Here is a 24,854-nt window from a genome sequence, read left to right on the forward strand (position 1 = left end):
CCCGGGTTCAAGCGATTCTCCTGCCTCAGCCTCCTGAGTGGCTGGAATTACAGGTGCCCACCACCACGCCTGGCTAATTTTTGAATTTTTAGTAGACATGGGGTTTCACCATCTTGGCCAGGCTGGTCTTGAACTCCTGACCTCAGGCGATCCGCCCACATCAGCCTCCCAAAGTGCTGGGATTACAAGCATGAGCCACCGCGCCCGGCCCCTTCTGTCTATTTAATACACTCTGTATAACTAACCTTTTTTAAACAAACTGAGGTAAAATTCACACAACATAAGATTAAGCATTAACCATTTAAAGTGTACACATCAGTGGCATTTACCACATTCATAGTGTTGTCCAACCATCACCTCTTTCTAGTTTCAAGACATTTTTATCACCCCAAAAGGAAACCCCATGCCCATTGAACAGTTTTCCCCATCTCTCCCTCCCTGACAACTGACAACCACCAATCATTTCTGTCTCTATGGATTGACGTATTCTGGATATTTCATATAAATGGAAAGATAGAATATGTGACCTTTTGTGTCTGGCTTCATTCACTTAGCATAACAGCATAATGTTTTCAAGGTTCATTCATGGTGTAGCAAGTATCAGAACTTCATGGCTTTTGTGACTGAACAATATTCCATTGTATGGATATACTAGCTTTGTTTACCCATTCATTAGTTGATGGACATTTGGTTGTTTCCATTTTTTGGCTATTGTGAATAGTAATGCTATAAATATCTGTGTACAGGTAATTGCTTAAATACATGTTTTCAATTCTTTTGGGTAGAAGGGTAGTGAAATTGATGGACCTTATGGTAAATGACAATCTTTTAAATTTTTCTATCTTACTTTCTCTTCCATAATTTTGATGGAATTTCCATTATTATAGTTATCCCAGCTGGAGTTACTTAAAAGTGTGTCTATTTCCTCTATTGGCTGTGAGCTCATAGAGGCCAATGTCCATGTCTCTTTCTTTTTTTGTACCTTTTTAAGGCACCCATATAGTGTTCACACATAGTAGATGCTCAGTAAATGTTTGTGGCATGTAATTTGTTATGAAAGTCCTTATGAGCCAAACTAAGGTTTTTTGGATTTTATCTCATCAGAAACAGAGAGCCCAAAAAGATTATTTTTTAAGAGAAAAAGTGGCAGAATCTGATGTATTTTTAGATTCTCTTATTTCTTAACTTCTTTTTAAGTCAAAAATAATTTTCCTTTTGAATTGTCCTATCATGTTGCTGATAAGTTAGCTCCTTAGAAATAATCTACATATTTAGGTAGCTGTCCAGAAATGTTTTAATGTATTTTATCATGTGTATAACTCAGTTCAAAGAAGACAGATTTATTTTAGAATGGCAGGATGCAGAGATGACATGTGCACTTATTTTTGTGCCCTGTGAATCTTCCCAATTTTCAATTATCATAGAAACTAAATTCTGAATAGTTTTCTGTTTGAGAAACAGAAATTAGAAGTTAAATACCAGGATTAAGGATGGGTAGTGGGGGAAAAATACATTTGTTAGGCTTCTAAAATTTAGTGGATAGTAAAGCGACAGATTCAAGTTCCTACATATATTTAACCCTAATTTCATTGTTCCATCTTGCTCTGTCGCCCAGGCTTGAGTGCAGTGGCACGATCTTGGCTCACTGCAACCTCCACCTCCAGGGTTCAAGCAATTCTTCTGCCTCAGCCTCCAGAGTAGCTGGGATTACAGGCGCCCACCACCACGCCTGGCTAATTTTTGTATTTTTTTTTTTTTTTTTTTTTTGAGACGGAGTCTCGCTCTGTCGCCCAGGCTGGAGTGCAGTGGCGCGATCTCGGCTCACTGCAAGCTCCGCCTCCCGGGTTCACGCCATTCTCCTGCCTCAGCCTCCCGAGTAGCTGGGACTACAGGCGCCCGCTACCACGCCCGGCTAATTTTTTGTATTGTTAGTAGAGACGGGGTCTCACCGTGTTAGCCAGGATGGTCTCGATCTCCTGACCTCGTGATCCGCCCGCCTCGGCCTCCCAAAGTGCTGGGATTACAGGCGTGAGCCACCGCGCCCGGCCAATTTTTGTATTTTTAATAGAGATAGGGTTTCATCATGTTGGCCAGGCTGCTCTCAAAGTCCTGACCTCAAGTGATCCGCCCGCCTTGGCCTCTCAAAGTGCTGGGATTACAGGCGTGAGCCACCATGTCCAGTCCCAACCTCCAACTATATTAAGCTGCCCCCAAAATGCCAGTCCATAATTAAACTTTATTTTCAAATACTTGTCAGAGTTTAGTCTTGGCAAGAAGCACTTCTTACCTTTTGAACTTTCAGACTGCTGAGCTGAGGGAAATGGCTGGAGTTTTCCTTTGAACAAAAGCCTACAAGGATTTTTTTTGAACTTCTTATTTATTCAAATGTTCTGAATACAAATGAACCACCTTAGTTGGATATTTATTATTGTTCACCTGCCTTGACACAGAAACTGCAAGCACTATGATAAATAGGCTGAAGGGTCTGGTTTCACTGTGGTTCCCTTCTGCTGAAATCTTATTTTGAAAATTTCTCACTGCCACCCTCCTTGGTGAATGTCAGCATCTGTTCTCCTAAGCCAGTTGTATTCAAAAGGATCTGTTTTTTAAACATAAACTTAAAATTTCAAGCACACAACATTGCTTTCATTAAATAGGGGTTTTGGTTGACTCATTATGAAATTGCACAAAGCAAAAACAATTAGGAACTTTTAAAGACAAAAGGACTCTAAAAGCACACCAAGGTGATGTGAATAAAATTAGATGAAAGCTCACAGTTATTCTTTGAATGTAAATGGACTATATATGTAGAAGGAACAAAATTTGACTATTTTGCACCTGAGAACATTTAATACACTTTTTGTGTGTATCTAGTGTCCAATAAATGCAAGAAAAGAGTAATTTAAACATGGATTTTTGTATATATATATGCTTTTAGCATCCAGCACTTGTGCCATTACTATGTACCATGTTGAATACCAACCAAGGGATGGTTCACTGAGTTGGAGAAAATTTAACTTTTGCCTTCCAGCCATTCATGCCTGCATGGGTTTTAAGAAGAGCGCTAATTCTTTTCCTGAAACAAGGACTAGACAACACCCTTAAGGCAAATTTTTCTCTTCACAGAAATGGTTGAAGGCAGTTTGAAAGGTGGGTTTATACCATTCTGAGAATAGGCATGCATGCCTCCTTGATACATGTACTTTATTTTCATGGAAATAAAAATGACATGGAATACAAATAATGTGACAGTCGAGGTTCTGTACACTATTATTGTGTTTTGTAAGTGGTTTTGTACCAGTGGGTGAAAATATAGATGTCTGCAAGTCTCTTGTTCAGATTTCCAAATTATATTGTCATGCCTTATGTGGAAGCACAGCACAGTGGGCATTACCAACGCTGAGCGAGGTGGTCTCTGTGACGCTGGAGCACTCCCCTGGCATGGACATCTTCACTCAGTGCCTCTGGCAGGTCTTTGTCATCTTGTTTCATACACCTTTAGATGGGATTATTTCCAAGTGGGAACTTGCTGAAGCAAGTCTCAGTTGGCAAAACAATCTAAAATCATAACCTACAATCTATCTTTAGGGTGGTTTTCTATTTAATTCTTAGCTGGATAATTGGAGGAAATTAGAGGTCCATTAAACAGAAAACCTAGTGTTTGTCCATAATACCATAAGGGAGTTCAGTGGACTGCTCTGTATCTAGAAGCCTGTCTTACTCCATTCAGGCTGCTGTAACAAAATACCATAAATCGGGTGGCTTATAAATAACAGAAATTTATTTCTCACACTTGTGGAGTAGCTGGGAAGTCCAAGATAAAGGAGCCAGCACCTCAGTGTCTGGTGAGGACTCACTTTGTGGTTTATGGATGCTGCCTTCCTGCTGGGTCCTCACATGGTGGAAGAGGCAAGGCAGTCCACTGGAGTCTCTTTTATAAGGGCACTGATGCCAATCATGAGGGCTCCACTTTCATGAACTAATTGCCCCCTAAAATGCCCCATCTCCTTATTCCATTACCTTCAGGGGAATGAATTCAGACATGTGAATTTCAACAAAAATTCAGACCATAGCAGTGCCTAAGCTATCTAGGCCTTTCCCCTTGCCTGTCCTGCTCATAGGCATGGTTTTTCGACAGCTATGCTTCTCTTGGAACACTTGGCTTTCAGGCTACAGCTGATAGGTTCAGATTTGAAAATTTGGAATTAAGAGCTCCAGAAAATGAAAGCTCTGGTTTGCCAAGTGATGTTAATGTGAGCACAATAAAAACAAGGATCATAAACTTCTGTTGCTAAGTCCCCCACACTTTCTGAGTGAAGTCCATGCAATTCCCCAGTATCTTTCCAATAAGTTCTTTCACCTTTTTGGTAAGCCTCTTTATATTTCTTGCAACATATGATCTTAAATAATACAACCATTTTGAATAAAAACTTTTTCCTGGATTATTTTCCCCTGCCAGATTCTTCTAAAGACAAGCTCCCCACAACCAATGGTAGCTTTCTGGTTGTGCTGGCTGTGTCATCAGCTCCATCTATTCCTATGATCTCCAGAGACACTCTTTGCCTCCTCTGGCTATCAGTTCTTGAGGACTTTTTGCTTAGTAATGCTTATTTTTAAAAAGATAGTTGGATTTCCTATGAGAATCATATCCTGGCATAATCGCAAGGATTAGTAAATTATATATTCAACAACCCAAAATATTAAAATCCTTAGCAATCAATTTATAAAAGTTATGCGGATGATATAATGAGGAGTGGATAGATTCATGTTCAAAGAGATGCAGACTTTAAAAAATTCACTTTCACCCTTTTGGAAAAGTACTAGGTATTAGTAGTCTTGTTTGAAGACTCAAGACTTCTAATTATGCTCCATTTCACAGCAGGAATATAAATCTATTTCCATCTTGAAAGTATGATATTAGTACTTTCTTCTTTTTTGACATACTCTGAAAGAAAACATTCTTAATTCTGAGAGAAAAAACAGAAATTTGGAGGCAGACTGCTTTGTTGACTTCCTCTCTTTGTTCACTTTTATTATCAGTTTTGTTTTTTGAAATATACTTTTCATTTCATTTCTCTTAGGGGTGAAGTCCTTTATCTCTAAGTTGCTTTTCAGCAGAAGAGTCAAATAAATGTAACAAGAATGCTGAGAGAGGTTGGAAAAGTAGAGATGCCTGGGGGCAACGTGCTAACTTTTTTTTTTTTTTTTTTTAATGAGACACCAGGAATATTCTGTGGGCTTCTATGCTCCCTATATACACTCTCCCTGCATGACAGACATAGGCAGGTGTTTGAAAGTCATAATATTCTAGCTGCATTTATATTGTCAGGTGGGAGTAGGCAGGAGGAACGCGTGGAAAACCTTATTTTTGTTGTGTTCTAATTGATCTAACAGAATTTCACAAGGATATGAACCCCACTACAGGGTGCAGCCCATGGTGTGCTGTTAAAATCTACCTTCGAACTAGAAATTAGTAGTTATGTCAGCTCCGTGTCCTACATTTTAAATATCCACTGATCTGCTTGAGAACGGAGGAAGAAACGTCAGGTGGAAATTTCCCCATGATAAAGTGGCAAGTGAATGATGACTTCAGGAATAAACTGTCAAAGGAGAAACAAATGTGGCGTCAAGCAGCGGGTCCTTACCCACAAAGGTGCAGCTTCCCAAAGTGCACGACCTCCCTCCTCCAGCCCTGCATGGTTCCTGCGTAGTAGGTGCTGCTGGGGTGGTGCTCGGTGGAGCATAAAGAGCTGACGTGGCTGCTGCTGTGGTAGCAGAGGGGCAGCAGAAGGTGCCAGGTCGCCCCGAAGTCCCTTGAAAATTCCAGTCTCACTGGATCCGCGGATGAGCTATCAGTCGAACAGCCAACGTTGATCTTGGGGATGAAGAAAAAAATGATACAAATTACCTCAGAGCAACAAGCCTTGAAATGATTCACCACTTCATTATTTTCTAGGGTCCATTTTCCTGGGAACTGTCTTGCTGAAATATTTAATACTATAAAATTATGTTTTGCCTTACTGAGTAATATTGTATATTACCTTGAAATTATAATTTTTCATAAAGAACCTCAAAGGGCCTCATGAAAAATTTATTTCCCTTCATGTTATAAAAAGCAGGAACTGGGTAAGGCAGAGGCTGGGACAATTCCAAATTTCACCTTTGGCCCATTTTCCTAGCCAAGCCAAGCAAATCATAGTGAAAAGACTGTTTCCCTAATCCTAACTGTTAGCTTCCCCCCCCATCTAGGTAGGATACCTTCTATTTTCCTTCTTATGACACCTTCCAAATAATCCTAAGAGTTTTACACATGAATCTTCAATGAATATTCAATATCAAAAGAAAATACAATCATTGTCATCATTTCCCTGGCACAGGGAAAGATTTTTTAAAAATTATATATACTAAAAAAACTCTCAATAAATTAGGTATTGATGGGACATATTTCAAAATAATAAGAGCTATCTATGACAAACCCACAGCCAATATCATACTGAAAGGGCAAAAACTGGAAGCATTCCCTTTGAAAACTGGCACAAGACAGGGATGCCCTCTCTCACCGCTCCTATTCAACATAGTGTTGGAAGTTCTGGCCAGGGCAATCAGGCAGGAGAAGGAAATAAAGGGTATTCAATTAGGAAAAGAGGAAGTCAAATTGTCCCTGTTTGCAGACGACATGATTGTTTATCTAGAAAACCCCATCATCTCAGCCCAAAATCTCCTTAAGCTGATAAGCAACTTCAGCAAAGTCTCAGGATACAAAATCAATGTACAAAAATCACAAGCATTCTTATACACCAACAACAGACAAACAGAGAGCCAAATCATGAGTGAACTCCCATTCACAATTGCTTCAAAGAGAATAAAATACCTAGGAATCCAACTTACAAGGGATGTGAAGCACCTCTTCAAGGAGAACTACAAACCACTGCTCAAGGAAATAAAAGAGGATACAAACAAATGGAAGAACATTCCTTGCTCATGGGTAGGAAGAATCAATATCGTGAAAATGGCCATACTGCCCAAGGTAATTTACAGATTCAATGCCATCCCCATCAAGCTACCAATGACTTTCTTCACAGAATTGGAAAAAACTACTTCAAAGTTCATATGGAACCAAAAGAGAGCCCGCATCGCCAAGTCAATCCTAAGCCAAAAGAACAAAGCTGGAGGCATCACACTACCTGACTTCAAACTATACTACAAGGCTACAGTAACCAAAACAGCATGGTACTGGTACCAAAACAGAAATATAGATCAATGGAACAGAACAGAGCCCTCAGAAATAACGCCGCTTACCTACAACTATCTGATCTTTGACAAACCTGAGAAAAACAAGCAATGGGGAAAGGATTCCCTATTTAATAAATGGTGCTGGGAAAACTGGCTAGCCATATGTAGAAAGCTGAAACTGGATCCCTTCCTTACACCTTATACAAAAATCAATTCAAGATGGATTAAAGATTTAAACGTTAGACCTAAAACCATAAAAACCCTAGAAGAAAACCTAGGCATTACCATTCAGGACATAGGCGTGGGCAAGGACTTCATGTCCAAAACACCAAAAGCAATGGCAACAAAAGCCAAAATTGACAAATGGGATCTAATTAAACTAAAGAGCTTCTGCACAGCAAAAGAAACTACCATCAGAGTGAATAGGCAACCTACAACATGGGAGAAAATTTTCGCAACCTACTCATCTGACAAAGGGCTAATATCCAGAATCTACAGTGAACTCAAACAAATTTACAAGAAAAAAACAAACAACCCCATCAAAAAGTGGGCGAAGGACATGAACAGGCACTTCTCAAAAGAAGACATTTATGCAGCCAAAAAACACATGAAAAAATGCTCATCATCACTGGCCATCAGAGAAATGCAAATCAAAACCACTATGAGATATCATCTCACCCCAGTTAGAATGGCAATCATTAAAAAGTCAGGAAACAACAGGTGCTGGAGAGGATGTGGAGAAATAGGAACACTTTTACACTGTTGGTGGGACTGTAAACTAGTTCAACCATTGTGGAAGTCAGTGTGGCGATTCCTCAGGGATCTAGAACTAGAAATACCATTTGACCCAGCCATCCCATTACTGGGTATATACCCAAATGACTATAAATCATGCTGCTATAAAGACACATGCACACGTATGTTTATTGCGGCATTATTCACAATAGCAAAGACTTGGAACCAACCCAAATGTCCAACAATGATAGACTGGATTAAGAAAATGTGGCACATATACACCATGGAATACTATGCAGCCATAAAAAATGATGAGTTCATATCCTTTGTAGGGACATGGATGAAATTGGAAACCATCATTCTCAGTAAACTATCGCAAGAACAAAAAACCAAACACTGCATATTCTCACTCATAGGTGGGAATTGAACAATGAGATCACATGGACACAGGAAGGGGAATATCATACTCTGGGGACTGTGGTGGGGAGGGGGGAGGGGAGGGGGGAGGGATAGCATTGGGAGATATACCTAATGCTAGATTACGAGTTAGTGGGTGCAGCGCACCAGCATGGCACATGTATACATATGTAACTAACCTGCACAATGTGCACATGTACCCTAAAACTTAAAGTATAATAAAAAAAAAAAAAAAAAGTGGAAAAAAAAAAATTATATATACTTAAGGTGTACCCATACTGTTTTGATATGATATACAAAGTGAAATAATTACTACGGCCAAGTGAATTAACCTATCTATCACCTTCCATAGTTACCTTTTGTGTGTGTGTGTGTGTGTGTGTGTGTGTGTGTGTGTGTGTGGTAAGAGCATCTAAAATCTATTCTCTTAACACATTTTCAGCATACATTATTATATTATTAACTATGGTCTTCATGCTGTACATTGGATCTCTAGACTTACTCATCCTTCATAACTGCAAGCTTGTCTCCTTTCACCTACTTCTTCCCACATCCTTCTCCTCCCCACCCTGGTATCCACCAGTGTATTCTGTCTTTATGTAAAGACCTTTTTAACCATTAGGAAAACAACCACTCCATTCCTTTTCCCATGCTTTCAAGTGCATTAAAATAAATTATATAAATGCATGCAATTCTTTCTATAAAAAATTTCCCCTTTCCAATTGAGATGAACATTTTCTTACTATCATGCCATCAAAGCATAGGAACCAGTTATTGATATATACAGTTACACATAACCATCTATAGTTATAGTTATATACAATAAATATACACTATACATATTATGTGTGTGTAGGTATGTGAACTTACATAACTTTTACCTTCTGATAAGTAAACTATTGACATTTGATAAACTTTCGAATATAGGCACTTGTTTCTTCCTGAATTCTATTTTTTTTTTTTTTTTGGAGATGGAATCTCACTTTGTGCCCAGGTTGGAGGGTAGTGGCACAATCTCGGCTCACTGCAACCTCCACCTCCCATGTTCAAGCAATTCCCCTGCCTCAGCCTCCTAAGTCACTGAGATTACAGGTGCGCACCACCATGCCCGGCTAATTTTTGTATTTTTAGTGAGACGGGGTTTCACCATGTTGGTTAGGCTGGTCTTGAACTCCTGACCTCATGATCTGCCTGCCTTGGCCTCCCAAACTCCTGGGATTATAGGTGTAAGCCACCACGCCTGGCTGATAATAGAACTCTTAAAGGTGCTAAAGATGTCATCTTTTATTAGCTATGAAAAAAAATTCTGAAAAGTTAATATTCTAAAACGCTGGTATAATATACCTTTGGTTCTGCTGATTTTATCTAAGTTTTTGAAATATATAAATATTTTTATGTTAATTATTAATTTGCTCTCTTGACAAATAAAAGGAGTGCATAAGTATTAATAAAATACACAAATACATTTGAAATTATAAAACAGTATTATCTGTAAAATTAATAACATCATGACAAATATTACATAAATATCCTAGCATGGCATAGACTATAGTTACATTGACCTAGTCCCTAAGAAATTTTAAGTTTCACATAAAAAGTTTGGAAATATAATACAAGAATAGTATGAGCCTTTTCATTTTTATAATGTTTAAAATAATTTATTTCAACTTCCCATTGTAGCAGGTGGGGAAACTACGTCATAAAGGATAATAATTCAGAAATAAACCTTAGTATGACAATTGGCTCTGTTAATAAGAGTAAATTACGATGCCAAAATCTCTTACATCCTTGCACAAAAATGGGAGGTCATAATGCATGAAATTATCTGAGATTTTCCTCCCCTTTCCTAGGTTTTGTTCAATATAAAATTTAAAGCATTTATTATAGAACAAAGTCAAGTACCTCAAATTGTATGATGGTGTTCTCATTCACATTTAGGTCACGGGTGGTAATGGAATGCTCACCAACTTCATTTGAAACAAACACCATAGCTGAATCTTCTTCACTGTTACACAGGAAAACAACCAGGAATCCATTTAGGCAAAAGTTCATCATGATTTGTATACAGCAGTGGTTTTATTTTTAGATTCTTAATACTTACGGTGCCCCCTTTGAAGAATATGGACAATAAAGACCAATGTTACCACCAGGATAGAAAAACCAATTGTCTTCTCTGGGCCCAAAATCAAATGTATCCAAGAGCATCACAGGGTTGTTTACATTATTTCCATCGATAATGAAGTCATCAACAATCCAGATTTCTTCTTTCTTACCTAAGGCATTTTTGGATAAAGCAAGTTTTTCCAGTGATGAAAATCAAATGAACACTTTTGCTCATTGAAAGAAAGCAAAGGACAAAAGCAACTCAGTAACAATAGGTTAAACATGTGCCTTCTACAGGAGGATTGTTTGAGCCCAGGAGTTCAAGACCAGCCTGAGCAACATAGTAAGGGCCTATCTCTACAAAAAATAAAAAAAATTAGCCAGGTGTGTTTGTGCATGCCTGTAGTCCCAGCTACTCAGGAGGCTGAGGTGGGAGGACTGCTTGGGTCCAGGAGTTTGAGGTTACAGTGAGCTGTGACCATGCCACTGCACTCCAGCCTGGGCAACAGAGCAAGACCATGTCTCAAAAAAGAACCACACAAACCACCCCCTGCCAAACCCATATACTTTCTGGGGGAAAAAAAAAACATAAAGTACTTGTCAGTACTTTGTATATTGTCAGTGATTAAAACTGGCCAGGCACGGTGGCTCACGCCTGTAATCCCAGCACTTTGGGAGCCCAAGGTGGGCAGACTGCCCAAGCCTGGGCAATATGGCAAAACCTCGTCTCTACAAAAAAGCAAACAAATAAACAAAAAAATTAGCTGGACATGGTGGTGCATGCCTGTAGTCCCAGCTATTCAGGAGGCTGAGGTGGGAGGATGGTTGAGCCTGGGAGGTGGAGGTTGCAGTGAGCCAAGATCACGCCACTGCACTCCAGCCTGGGCAACAGAGCAAGATGCTGTCTCAAAAAAAAAAAAAAAAAAAGTGAAAAAATTAAGCTTGCAACCATATTAAATTGATATACCATGGAACTGCCTTGCTAATTTCAGAAAGCTGTGACAATGCTGTGTATATAATGTATGTGAAAGCATGCTGTCCTTCAAATAATAGCAGTGCTATGAACCCTCCCCTGGCAAGAGTGGGTTTTGAGTTGTGTTTTAGTGGTTTAGGGGAATCTGTGAGACATGCAGTCTGTGAGAATGAGTGGTCAGTTAGTGGACTTAGAGCCGAGGTACACTAATCAGTCTATTCAGGGAGCAATTCATGCTTTTTAGGGTCAACCCATGGCTTAGCACCATACTTCAGTCAGGCTGAAGGACTATGGCCATTAAAATAATGCCCTGATACGTAATTGCATTTATTTGTTTATTTAATACAGAAGAAAAATATTCTATGATCAATAATACTCCATGTTTTCTTAATGTTTTTCATATCTTCTATGTTGATCTGGAGATACTGTGGGAATATATAGGAAACTAGGGAAATCACCCTTTATACTGCTATAGTATTTGATTCAGTGATTTAGACCAGGCGTTTAAGGAATATGTTAGAGTAGATAATAATGGCAAAAGCCAGGCTGCTTTTGTAAAGCACTGTTTGGACTGACCTTGAAAAAAGGTGATAAGTCCATGCCAAGCAGGAACGTCAAGATTCCCTAGGTTGCTTCTTCACTGATTTCTACTTTAGTACAATTCTTACAAAACATAAAAAAGGATCTGTAAACAGGAGCCTGTAGAACAAACCTGATGCTTTGAATGAAATCACAGGTCTCTATCTCTAATCCTATCCGTGTTCTAATTCTAGTAGCATTCTTTCCTCTTCTTGTTTAGAAAGTGGTTGGTGGAATCAATGAAAAAATAATTAGGTGAGCACTCCAAACATAGTATGAAGACAGCAATCCCTCCGTCACCCAGGCTGGAGTGCAGTGTCATGATCTCGGTTCACTCCAACCTCTGCCTCCCAAGTTCAAGTGATTCTCCTGCCTCAGACTCCCTAGTCGCTGGGATTACAGGTGTGTGCCACCACGCCCAGCTAATTTTTTTGTATTTTTGTAGAGATGGGGTTTCACCATGTTGGCCAGGCTGGTCTTGAACTCCTGACCTCAGGTGATCCACCTGCCTTGGCCTCCCAAAGTGCTGGGATTACAGTTGTGAGCCACTGCGCCTGGCACATTCCTTTTTTGGACTTTTATTCAGTGACAAGATGTATGTATACATATATGTTTCACAATACATTAAAAATTTTGTTTTATGTTTTAGTTTTAACATATTGTTAAGGAAATAGGTTAAATTTTAGAGATGGAAGAACCTTTGCCTTTTCCATTTTTGTGTTGCCTCTGCAAAGAATCTGCTGCTTAATGTGGCATCTCCACGCATATTTAGGTGATTATATGCATGACTTGGTAAAGTCTGGTCCTTTATAATCAGCAGTTAATAGAAATATAGGAAGCAATAAAACATTACCAATTTGTAGAATCATTTTCTGTAACCATTTGAAATGTATTAAATTATACATTCACTTTAACTTATCACTGAAGCAAGTGTATGTAATAAGAATATTTTATCTACGGCACTATCTGCTTGGTCTAAGTCCCTCTCACTTTGTCATGGCATTTTGCTATAGTATTCTATTTCACTAATGAAACGCCACACTCAGAAGAACTATGTATTCCCAAATAAATGCAACAAAAATGTCATTACAACTGATGAGTGCCTAATGATAATGCTGGATTATTTTTAAAAATCTTTAGCTCTGTAACAGAATTCAGCTATATTTACATTAACAGGAGAACCCACTAGTCAAATATGAAGAGATTATATATACGTGTGTGTATATATATATATATATATATATATATATATATGTTAAATATTTAAATATTTATTGAGACTTGTTGATACGGTTTGGCTCTGTGTCCCCACCCAAATCTCATCTTGAATTGTACTCCCATAATTCCCATGTATTGTGGGAGGGACCCAGGTAGGAGATAATTTGAATCATGAGAGCAGTTTCCTCCATAATGTTCTTGTGGCAGTGAATAAGTCTGATGAGATCCGATGGGTTTATCAGGGGTTTCCACTTTCGCATCTTCCTTATTTTCTCTTGCTGCTGCCATGTAAGACATGCCTTTTGCCTCCCGCCATGATTCTGAGGCCTCCCTGGCCATGTGGAAGCGTAAGTCCGATTAAACCTCTTTTTCTTCCCAGTCTGGGTTTGTCTTTATCAAGAGCACGAAAACGGACTAATACATTTGTCAAAAGTGAAGCATGTAAAATGTGTGTGCTGTGGACAGCTAAGCTGCTCAGTTGACAAACACTTCCTCCACACCTTAGAAACAAATGTGTTAACATGCCACTATCAGTTTTGATCACAGGAGAACACATGCATTTTTACCGTTATTATAAGGTTGCCAGAGTCTGAATCTTGTAGCATTGGTTTGGGCAGTGTATGGCAAGGGAACATTGATGAAAAGTATATTCGTTGTTTGAGGAAAGTAAAATTCATCCATCAGGTGCCAAGTGATTCCTCCACTGATGGAGAATTGTAACAGAATAGAGTGAGATCTCTCTGGGGTACCTAGGAAGAAGATAACACAGGTATAAAACATACTGTGATAAAAATGGGGAAATGGTATGTTCTTAGCTGAATCTTTAGGCATCAATGCATAAGAGAACTTATGTTTACATGGAAGCTTTATAGTCCAAATGCTTCAGAAGCAACTTAAGGGGATGACAGGTTGGGCTTTCTGTATATCTCGAAATACGCACCAAAGCTTGGATTTGCACACAATAATACCTCTCTTTCTCTCTCAGATATGCACAGGCATCTTTCTGTATTTAGGAAACATTACATCAAAACATTTTGATTCTACAGGCATCACGATTTTACAAAGGGTCAAACATTTAAATCTCAGGATATAAACAGAAAAACTGTTTGAATATGTATTATATCTACAATCAATTTGTTCAGGAAAATTATTTAGTTAATATGAAAAGCCAGAATGACTAAGAATAGGCTTTTTTTGGATTCACATCTGTAAAAGAAAATCCACGTTTTTCATAAGTTAAACATTTTAAAATTTAAATTTCTTTTAGTTAGAAAGTAGTGGTGGAAAGACTCAGGGACATGATGATAAATTTAACTACCATAGAACTAATATGATTACAGCTATATGAAATTATTTAAAATCAGTCGTTTTCTTGCCCTTATATTAAGATAAACTTACATTAAAGAAAAACATTTGCAAACATTTATGTATACTAATTTATGTTAGCTCTTCCATATAGCAAAACTTATGGGCCTTAAATCCGTGATTTCTTTGTGGAAAAGGAATTGCACAGGGGAGAATTCTCTTGAAGGAAAATAATAAATTCATACTTACTTTTTGCTATAAATCTAAGTGAAAACTGGACATACATTGTATTTGTACAATCTAGATCTCTTGAAATAAGCATCCTTAGTCCTTCCTGAAAATAAAAACATATACGTTAAGCAACTTTTTTTCACTTGCAGAATTGTATCCCTTTGATTTTATACACCTAACTTGCATTAGCTAAGTAATAAATACATATCATGATCAAGAAGCAAATTTTGCCTAGTTTAAAAGGAAAAATGGGATGATCCTTGTTTCCCCTCTCTTAATGGCTTTCATATCCTGTGCCTGAATGACACAGTTTCATTGTCTCAAATCTAAATCAGACTTTTCTGTGACCCTTCTAAAAAGCGGTGCAAAAATGATAGCATTACATATCTACAGGCCTTTGTTAAAAACAGCCTCCTTTGATCACAGCATGTTATGAGAAGAGTAACGAGGAAGCAGATGGAAAATGTGCCAAGTGCTCCCGCTGGAAGATGGGAACTAATAGGTAACTTTCTCAGGGTTCCAAGGAGTCTTAGGAACTTACTACTCCTTTGCTCACTCTGACAGCCCCAGGGGCTCTCATTCAGGCTGACACAACAACATCCCCCAGTTGGTCAAGTTAAATAAGGCATAACTAAGGCAAGTCCTGATGCTCAGGCTGTAAGCATTCATGCAGAGAAGTCAATGAACAAGGAAAGAGATCACATTAGCTTTCGTAATTTTTTCTGCTAATTTAACTATTTCTGGTTGCCTAGGATTGACAACTCGAAAGGTTCTTTTCTTCATGGGTACATAGGATTGCAGTGACAGCCAGTAAAACAGAATTTCACTATGCAAATAGCCTAAGGTCCAGACAAGTCTTTTAGTTTTTCAGCTGCAACTTCTGAATGATGTGACTCTTTACGGATGCATGGCTGTGTGATAATAAGTGGACATTGTCACTGATTTCTCATCAACTAACAAATGCCAAATGTAATTTTAGCTAACAGAGAACATTTTCCTCTTCTTCATCATATAAATTATAGATCACATTCCTCAAGAGCTGAAAAAAATTTAAGTAGAGCAAATTCCACAATAGCAACCACATATTGAGTGCCTATACATGCTGGGTGCTAAGATAGACATTTTACTCATTTAAAGCACCTAGCACTACTGAGAGAAAAATATTATTCTCATATTGCAGATAAGGAAACTAAAACTCAGAGAGGGAAAGTAACTTTCTCAAGATTACATAGTTTATAAGTGGTGATGGTAGGATTTGAACCCAGATATGTCAGATTCTAAAACGTCTATCCTTTATAAGATACCAGTGTTTTGTTTATTAAACTATCTTTTGGTTTGGGGAGAGAAATATCCAGATAATGCCAAATGTAGAATTTGAGAATTATTTGATATTGTAATGAAAACGCAACTGCATTTAACCCATCTCATAACTTCACAAAGCATAGATTCATACTTCAGGACAGGTTGCCATGTAAAAGCCTTATATTTCTAGTCTTTGTTTTTTCTTTTATGCCTAGTAATTCACTGCTCTGTTCGGTCCATGATACCTAACCCATGCATCTTCTTCATTTCTTCATGTCTTAATGTCTTTACCCTCTTCCTTATACACTTGCATAAAGCCTTGGATTTTTTTGTTTGTTTGTTTTAAGAGACAGAGTCTTGCTCTGTCGCCCAGTGGCTATTTATAAATGTAATCATAGCTCACTACAAACTCGAACTCCTGGCCTCAAATGATCCTCCCACCTCAGCCCCCACTGTAGCTGGGACTAGAGGTGTGCACCACTGTGCCTGGCTAAGTGTTGGATTCTTTTAGAGCTCAATGCCATGTGGGAGTTGAGGTTGAGAGGAAAGGTCCCTTCTTCAGATTGTAATGAAAAAGCTTTGAGGTAGATAGTTGATAGATTCAGGTAATAAATATCTCTTGCTAACATCAAAATATAGAAATATGATTACTCTTTCCCCTTGATTATGGAATGCAAGTATAAAGTTGTTCCCATGGGTCAATACAAGTCACTCTTAAAGGGACCTATTTTACACTGTATTTTGTAGGAGCAATTTTATTGAAAGTGAGCATGATTTGTAATCTGAAAATTTCTTTTATATTTGCAATATTTGTTTATAGGTTAGCATTTTATATTGATATTTATACAGCAGAACTGTCAAACTCTGCTGCCACATATATTCTAGTTCACACACATATGTTTCTTTTCTCATCCTTTTTCAGGTTCAGTGATCCATTTGTGCTAAAAGTGAGAAATTCTTTTGCAACAAACAAGCTATTTTAATAGTAGATAGTATTCCTGAATCTATAAACATTAAAAAGAGACTATCATATCCTTTTTCACGAAAGAATGACTTTCTAGGTCAAACTGCAACCTACTGAATGGCACATGCTGAGTCCTCTCTACATCTTGCAGAGCTGATAGATAATATGTCTAAGACATATAATGCTTGGCTGCTCTTGCATTTGGATGGCTAAAGGGAAAATATAAAACATTATGCATCTTTCTTGTTTAGAGGATCAAAAGACTAGGTTAATTCTACTGCTTAAAAATTTATCAGATAAAGATCTTTCAGTCATAAAAAGTTATAGGACTTCTGCTTTTTAGTCTTGTCAACTGGTTCAAATGGGTCAGATGTGAGCTAATGGTAATGAGAACTAACATCTTAGATAAGACAAAACAAAACAAATCCCGCCGCCCCCAAAACCAGGAGTTTCCACTCTGAAATGTTCTACCTTAATTTCTTCAGTCCCTCAAAACTCTCAGAGACTTGTAAATCTCTCTCAGGCCCTACGCATTTCTTTCTTTCTCATCCAAAACTTGAGAAGAATTTGGATTCAAACAAGGATGATAACTGGCATCTATTGACTATAATTGAAAAAGTTCCAGGTTATCTAATTTTCTAGGTGTTAGATGTTAATCATTAGGGCTGTACAGAAACCCATGCAGGTTTTTGTCAAAGATTTCATTTGCACACCTAGGTCAGTCAATTTCCCCATGCTGAGAGAGATGGGATGTGGCATGTATTCACATATGAAGATATGCCAGCTTAGCACAGAGTTTCACACAATTGCTTAACATTCTCTCTAACCAGACATCTCGGTTGAAATACAAAAAAGATATTAACAATGTTTGAGAATGCTATTTTACTTGACTTAAGTATTTGATTTTCTTAAAGTCACCAAATGGTTCTATTGGCAGAAAAAAAAAAGAAAAGGAAAACTAAAGACCGTTCATAAAGTCATTTAGAAAATATTCCAAGTTAAATATTTAGTAACATAAAATCTTAGATTATGGAAATTTACATTCTAAAAACTATCTACATATAAATTTATGTATATAATTCCAGCAGGAAGTAAGGAAGGTCTGATCACCAAAGCAGAGGAAAAATTTTATGCCCAAGTGATCATGAAAAAATGATTGCACTCAGAAGAGGAAACATGGTTTGGGCTAAAAGTCAATAACTATGTATTAAATATTATGTCATCTGAAGAGATTCAGAAATGCATTTGTGTTGAGCAGTGACTGAAGAAGACAATGTTAGTAGTAATGTTGGGAGGAGAATCTTATCTGTATCTGACCCCTTTAAAAATTAGAGATGTTCCAGATTTGATGGTTTCACCATTCAGATTCCCCCTCTCTGCACCATACACTTCAGGCCAAAGGTCAGGATGTAAGTTCCCATTGAAATCGTCTTTAAGAATCGAGGGCAGAGGAACAACAGGAACACAATAGGGTCCACCAAAGCCCCGGTCACACCTAAGAAAGAGAGGGAGTGGAGAAAAGACATTTGTCATATGTTCAACAAGCCATATTTATTTTTGCGTTACAAAGAAAGAAACTGTCAGTTTTATTAACTTACACACAGCGTCCAGCATCACAAATCCCTCGTCCTGAGCACATCCAAGGGCACCCTGAGGCCAGTACAACATTATCAATCGCCCAGGAATCAGCCCCCACAGTGTAGTTGGCCTGAATCCATCTGAACCGGGTCCTGGGAGAACTAACCAAAAAAAAAAACACACCACTGGTTTGACAAGCAACCTTGAAAGCACAAGGACATTTATTTTAATTCCCTTTTCTCTTTAAAGTGCCTTCCTCCAGGGTCCAGTTCTCTCTTCCTTTACGCACTTTATTTTCCTACTAAGTAGTAGGAAATGCTGTTTTCTCTTGACTCATAAACAGGAGAGTAGAAAGCATGTTATTTAAATATTTCACTATTTTTTTCATGTAAGATTCTACAAACACATGTGTGAAATGGAAAAGTTATTTGGAACTATCCACTTGTTTTGTTTTTGAAATACATGCAGAATTTCAGTTTTTGCTTTCAGACTCTTATTGCTATTCAGTACTGGGAGGGATTGAAGGTGATAAACATGAGGAAAAATTAGGGTCTTAAAAGTTCTGGCAGTGAGGTCTCTATTTTACTGTCCCGGAATGGTTTCTGAGAGTAAATGGAAGCCCTTGATACTTCTGCACTCTACTTTGGTTCTTGAGGTTCTGGCTTTCTAAAGCTGAGGTCTAGAATGATGTGATGTATTCTCATATTTTCTATTTATTTGCAATCTGTTATTTGGAGTATCTTGGGTCACAAGACTGCTTTATCCAGAAATAGATGCAGACTTACCAAACAACAGTAACAGCCCCTCACTTAGGAAAAGTTTGCATAGAAGTGTGTTTGTCTGTTATGTGGAATGTGGAACACAGTCTACTTGAAGTAGAATTTCAGCAGCACCATTCTAAGTAGAACTGTTTCCCCTACACAAGTTCTCCGTGGATGTGACACAGCTGTCAGCATGGTGGCTTTAACATGGAAACCTAATCACAGCACCACTGTTTACCACCCTTCAGTGGTTCCCCAACATATGCACTGTCAAGACCAAACTACTTAGGACGACATACATGGCTCCTCCATTGTCTGTCCTCTTTCCTGGCTCCAGACCTCCTACTTCTTACCTTGCAATTATATTCTGGCAACACTGAACCCTTGAATTTCCCCATCCATCCATGCTTTTTCTGGCTTCCTGGATTTTGTTCTGGCTTACGCCAGCACAAATGCCCTTTCGCTCCCCTCTTCTCCTGGATAAGCCCTACTCAGAGTCAGCTCAGACATCAACTCCTTCAGAAAGCTCCCTCCAGTTCTCCCTAGATGAGTTAGGTAGTATCCTCCTGTGTTTCAATAATATCTCCGAGTACTTCCTCTGGTATCATCTTATAGCATAAACAGTTGCTTAGAGGTTTGTTATCCTAAATACAGTGATGTGCTACATAATGACGTTTCTGTCATGATGGACTGCATTTATGACAATGGTCTCATAAGATTATAATGGAGCTGAAAAAAAATTCCTATTGCTAATTGACATCTTGATGATTCTGACCTTGTGTATGCCAAGGCTAATAATGTGTGTTTTTGTGTCTAAGTTTTTAAGAAAGAAGTTTTAAAAGTTAAAGTTCTCAAAATATTAAAAGCTTATAGAATAAAGATAGAAAGAAAACATTTTTGTACAGCTGTACAATGTGCTTGTGTTTTAACTGTTATCACAAGAGTCCAAAAGTTTAAAAAAAGTTTATAAAATGGAAAAGTTACAGTAAGGTAAATTTATTATTGAAGAAAGAAAAATATTCTTTTTTTAAATTTAGTGGAGCCTAAGTGCATAGTGTTTATGAAATCTATAGTAGTGTACAGTAATATTCTAGGCCTTCACAGTCACTCACCACTCACTCACCCACTCACCCAGAGCAACTTCCAGTCCTGTAAGCTCTGTTTATGGGAAGTGCCCTATACAAGTGTACCATTTTTAAATCTTTTATACCATATTTTTATTGTACCTTTCCTATGTTTAGATATGTTTAGATATACAAATACTTGGAATTATGTTACAATTGCTTACAATATTTAGTATAGCAATATGCTGTACAGCTTTGTAGCTGAGGAGCAATAGGCTATATCATACAGCATAGGTGTGTAATGGGCTAAACCATGAAGGTTTATCTAAGTTCACTCTATGATGTTCACACAACAATGGAATTGCCTAACAATGCATTTCTCAGATGTATCACCATCGTTAAGTGATGCATGACTTTAACACATTTGGATCCTGGCATCAGCTTATTCATTTAGTACCAGAGTGCTTAAAACACAGTAGATATTCAATAAGTGTTTGTTGAATTTTAAAAAAATGAATAAATGAGCTACAAGTAAGCACTATTTAAAGCTTTAGCAGTCATAGGAAACTATTTTAGGCTAAATACTAAAATGTTTTGGCTTCCTGAATTTTCCCTTGCCTCTTGATTGTACATGTCTGGATCAGGTTTGAACCAGGAAAACAGAAACCACTATAAACACTTAACACAGAAAGAAATTAGTGCAAGGAATTGGATGTATAGCAAGTGGCAGAGCAGAGAAGCCAGTAGAAGCAGTGAGGAAACCGGAGTTTAGCAAAGTCAGGAAGCCACTTACTGTGAGTCTGAGACTGTAGGGACACAGGGAGGAAGTGTTGTTGCTGGTGCCCAGGGACCAGGGTCACCTGGAGGGCCACCCAGGGGAGCTAGAGCCACAGAAGTTGGCCAAGATGCACTTGAGGCAGAAAGAAGGGGGAGGAACACCCTGATTTATCCCTTATTTCTCCCCTCCATTCTCCTGCAGTGTCTGACAGATGTAGGAGGCTGGGAAATGCAGCCTGCCATTCAGAACAGAGCACAGGAATGGAGAGGCAAGGATCTCGGGGGAGCAGTCACAGGAGGTACAGCCTCTAACCAGTCACCACAGTACCCGTTAGTTCCCAGAAACATCCTCCAATGATCCAAATGCCTACACCACAAAAGTGGAAGCCTGCTGTAAGTCAGTACAACTCTTGAATGTGATCTGAAATGCTGGGGAGGGGAAGACAGATGCAAAACAATATGAGCATTCCAAAGGAACCAAACTTTTGTTCATACTGTGGTATTGAGATGAAAGAAAACTAAGGATACTCTCCAATATGTGGTAATTTCACATACTGCTTTGTGTGAATAAGTATCAGTCTGGTTTATGGGCAGAGACTTATTTTTACAACAGTTTAAAAATGGAATCTGGTGGGCAGCCTTTATGTTGCCAAAGAACAGAAAAGTTCAGCCTCATAAAACTTTGGGTGCTCTCTAGCCACATTTAAAACTTGCAAACCAAAGCACCTTGCACTTTTTTTTCTTACTGGCACTTCCACGCATAATTATCATGAAAGAATAATAGAATCCCCAGGCCGAATCACAATTATTTTCAAATTAAGTGACAGGCACCCAAAGTTCTGACATGTAGCCAAATGACAATTCTCACATGGTGGAGAGTGGAAGGTAGACAGTGATCCGCTTCCAATTCTGGAATCTTTCCGAGGTGTAAATTGAACTTTCCGTGTAATGCAGACAGCCAATGGTTGGAGGAACACACTCTTCAGTGACAAGATGCCAGTCCTTGCCATTGTTCAGAGAATACTGGAGCTGTACACTGTGGGAGTTGCTGAAGGGCTTGCTACAGCCCATGCTCATTTCAAACTGCAAAAAGGTAGATGCTGACACATGAAAATCCCAGGTCTCAGCATAACGAGGTTTTCCTGAAAAAAAAAATGTGTAATGGTAGCATATATGTGTGCCATTTTCTTATTTGGTGTTTATGCTTATAATAAACATCTTCAATAGCAAACAAAAATCATGGCCTATCTTTAGTGCCCCCTATGTGCTTTGACTTTTCTTCTTATATTTTCTGCTTTTATTTGGTTACCATAGATTTGGAAATATAGAAGGCTGCTAATTTGAAAAGCATTACCACCTTGGAAAGGGCTAACATAGTATCTTTAAAATACTGATATATTACAGTTATACATATATTGGGGGTTACATGTGATATTTTGATACATTTATACAATATGTAATGATCAAATCAGGGTAATTGGGATATCTATCACTTCAAACATCTATCTTTTTTTAAACATAGAGTCTTAAGTCTACAAGTTATGAAACATAGGAATGTCCTCTCATAGATTTTTTTTGCTCTTCTAAGAAACCTTACTCATATCATTCATGTTCTGTGAAAGACAGTTCCAACAAAAACTGTCACTAGGATTACCAAGTTGTCTTAGCACAATAAAACTTCTTTTTTTTCCCTGAGAGCCGCCCTCAGCATGGGTAGTTAGGCACACAGTTTTGCATTAGAAAGTTTCCTCCTGAGTTTTAGTTAATTTAGTCCTCTAGTTAATCAGATATTTTCCCTTTATCTGGTGACAATATATACCTATGTTTTCAGTGAATATCAGAGCAGTATCCATAGAGAGACAGTCAATATCAACTTGACCTCCTTGGATTCGATACCAGTTGGCTTGCAAATCTATAGAGCCATCAAATTTGTCTTGAAATCCAGTTTGAGAGCTGTCATTCATTCCTATAAGAACATCATCCAAAGCCCACTGGGCTGAATGCTTCCCTGCAATCAGATGAATAAAGGTGGTTAGAGAAGTTTCGTTACATAGCAATATGAATATCTTCATGACTGTGATTTTAAATCAAATTGTCTAGAAATTGACAGCAAATTAAGAAACACACAGCGCAAGGTGGGTATGGATACTTCATGACCTAAAAGCTACCAGAAAGCTGGAGTGAGCAGTAACTTACCATGTTGCGGTTGCCACCATCGGAATGCCGTTGCAGGTGTCTTCGCGTCCTGTGGCAGGTCAATGGAAATGATCTGTGGTTCCAGGAAGGACATGAAGTCCAACTCTCGAAGCAAATGCCAGAGTATCCCATTGTCATTTGAATACTGAACAATAAGCCCTGAGTTAAAAGACATAAATCCAGTTACTTGGACACTTTCCTAGAGGGGAAGGAACAGTATTTCTTAAATGGTGAGACTGCAGCAACCTCAAATTGTGTCTCCTAGAATGAGGGCACATTTGTGTAACTTCCAAGGAATGAATTAGTGGACCTGAAGGCTCATCAATTTTTTGATGGTTTCTAATGCACTGACTCCCAGGAAATGAAGGAAAAAATACATAAGCTCTTATAAGACTACTCAGCTTTATATGAGTGATGAGTAAGTTGGTAAGGGGAACATAAAAACCTGCGTCAGATCACGTATTTGAATTTTAGATTCTGTTCTGAACATTACAAAGTCTCATATCATTATTATATATTCAGAAGAAATATCTCAATCTCCCTGGCAAAAAATCAAGTAGCTCTTTGCTGCTGACGCACTAGGCAGTAAGCACCGCCTGGTCTGAAATTCTATTAAGCAGAAAGATCCTTTTACTTGCACTTCGCACTTTGTCAGATCTTGGTCAGTGAAGCCTAAGTGAAACCAAATTATTAAGTGGCAAAGCAGAAAGGCTCATGCTTCTCCAACATTAGTCTGACTTTAGTTTCTCTGTGTCACCTTTTCCCCTTTTCTTGTCCCATTCATCCATGCCCCTCCACTGTCACTAGGGTGACATGATCCAGGGGACTGCACATTAAAGTGTAAGGGACCTCATGTCCCTTCTAAAAGAGGATGCAGAGAAAGCGCAATGTTGAATGAAAGGAAAAAGTTGCTAAGGATGAAACTGTGGGAATCAATTGTGTACATATGTGTGTGTGTATAACGAGGTATAAATCAGTGCCTGTGTTAAGAATAAGACTGTGCCAGCCTTTATACCCACTTCTTTGGTGGGGGGGGTAGAGTGGTAGAGGGTATTGATCTAATTGCCTATTCCATAATTTTCCTAAGACTGGCACTGCATATTCATTATTACGACTAGGGATACTGAACTACTTTTTGAGTATTCATAGATATTATGTTCAGTAAAGTTGTGATTTTTACTTTATTATATATATTATATATATATATATATTTTTAATTGAGACAGGGTCTCACTCTGTCACCCATGCTGGAGTGCAGTGGCATGATTACAGCTCACTGCAACCTTTTCCTCCCCGGGCTCAAGTGATCCTCCAACCTCTGCCCTCCAAGTAGCTGGGACTATAGGTGTGTGCCACCTCGCTCGGCTAATTTCTGTACTTTTTGTAAAGACGGGGTTTTGCCATGTTGCTCAGGCTGG

General features: G+C 38.4%; 1 protein-coding gene across 2 annotated transcripts in view; it reads right to left on the minus strand.

Annotated features, from left to right (window-relative positions):
* RELN (reelin) overlaps positions 1 to 24,854 on the minus strand; it is a 522,571-nt gene that overhangs the window by 79,648 nt on the left and 418,069 nt on the right. For both annotated transcript variants that reach the window (XM_003318728.5, XM_054656222.2), the window contains exons 32-41: positions 23,437 to 23,595; positions 23,060 to 23,248; positions 22,109 to 22,382; positions 18,659 to 18,799; positions 18,378 to 18,555; positions 14,813 to 14,897; positions 13,825 to 14,007; positions 10,487 to 10,658; positions 10,288 to 10,390; positions 5,646 to 5,875 (exon numbers count right to left, since the gene is read on the minus strand). In XM_003318728.5, coding sequence (XP_003318776.2) covers positions 5,646 to 5,875; positions 10,288 to 10,390; positions 10,487 to 10,658; positions 13,825 to 14,007; positions 14,813 to 14,897; positions 18,378 to 18,555; positions 18,659 to 18,799; positions 22,109 to 22,382; positions 23,060 to 23,248; positions 23,437 to 23,595 — 1,714 coding nt within the window. The remainder of the gene's footprint in view (positions 1 to 5,645; positions 5,876 to 10,287; positions 10,391 to 10,486; positions 10,659 to 13,824; positions 14,008 to 14,812; positions 14,898 to 18,377; positions 18,556 to 18,658; positions 18,800 to 22,108; positions 22,383 to 23,059; positions 23,249 to 23,436; positions 23,596 to 24,854) is intronic.

The sequence above is a fragment of the Pan troglodytes genome, chromosome 6, assembly GCF_028858775.2.
Source record: "Pan troglodytes isolate AG18354 chromosome 6, NHGRI_mPanTro3-v2.0_pri, whole genome shotgun sequence".
Classification (NCBI taxonomy): Eukaryota; Metazoa; Chordata; class Mammalia; order Primates; family Hominidae; genus Pan; species Pan troglodytes.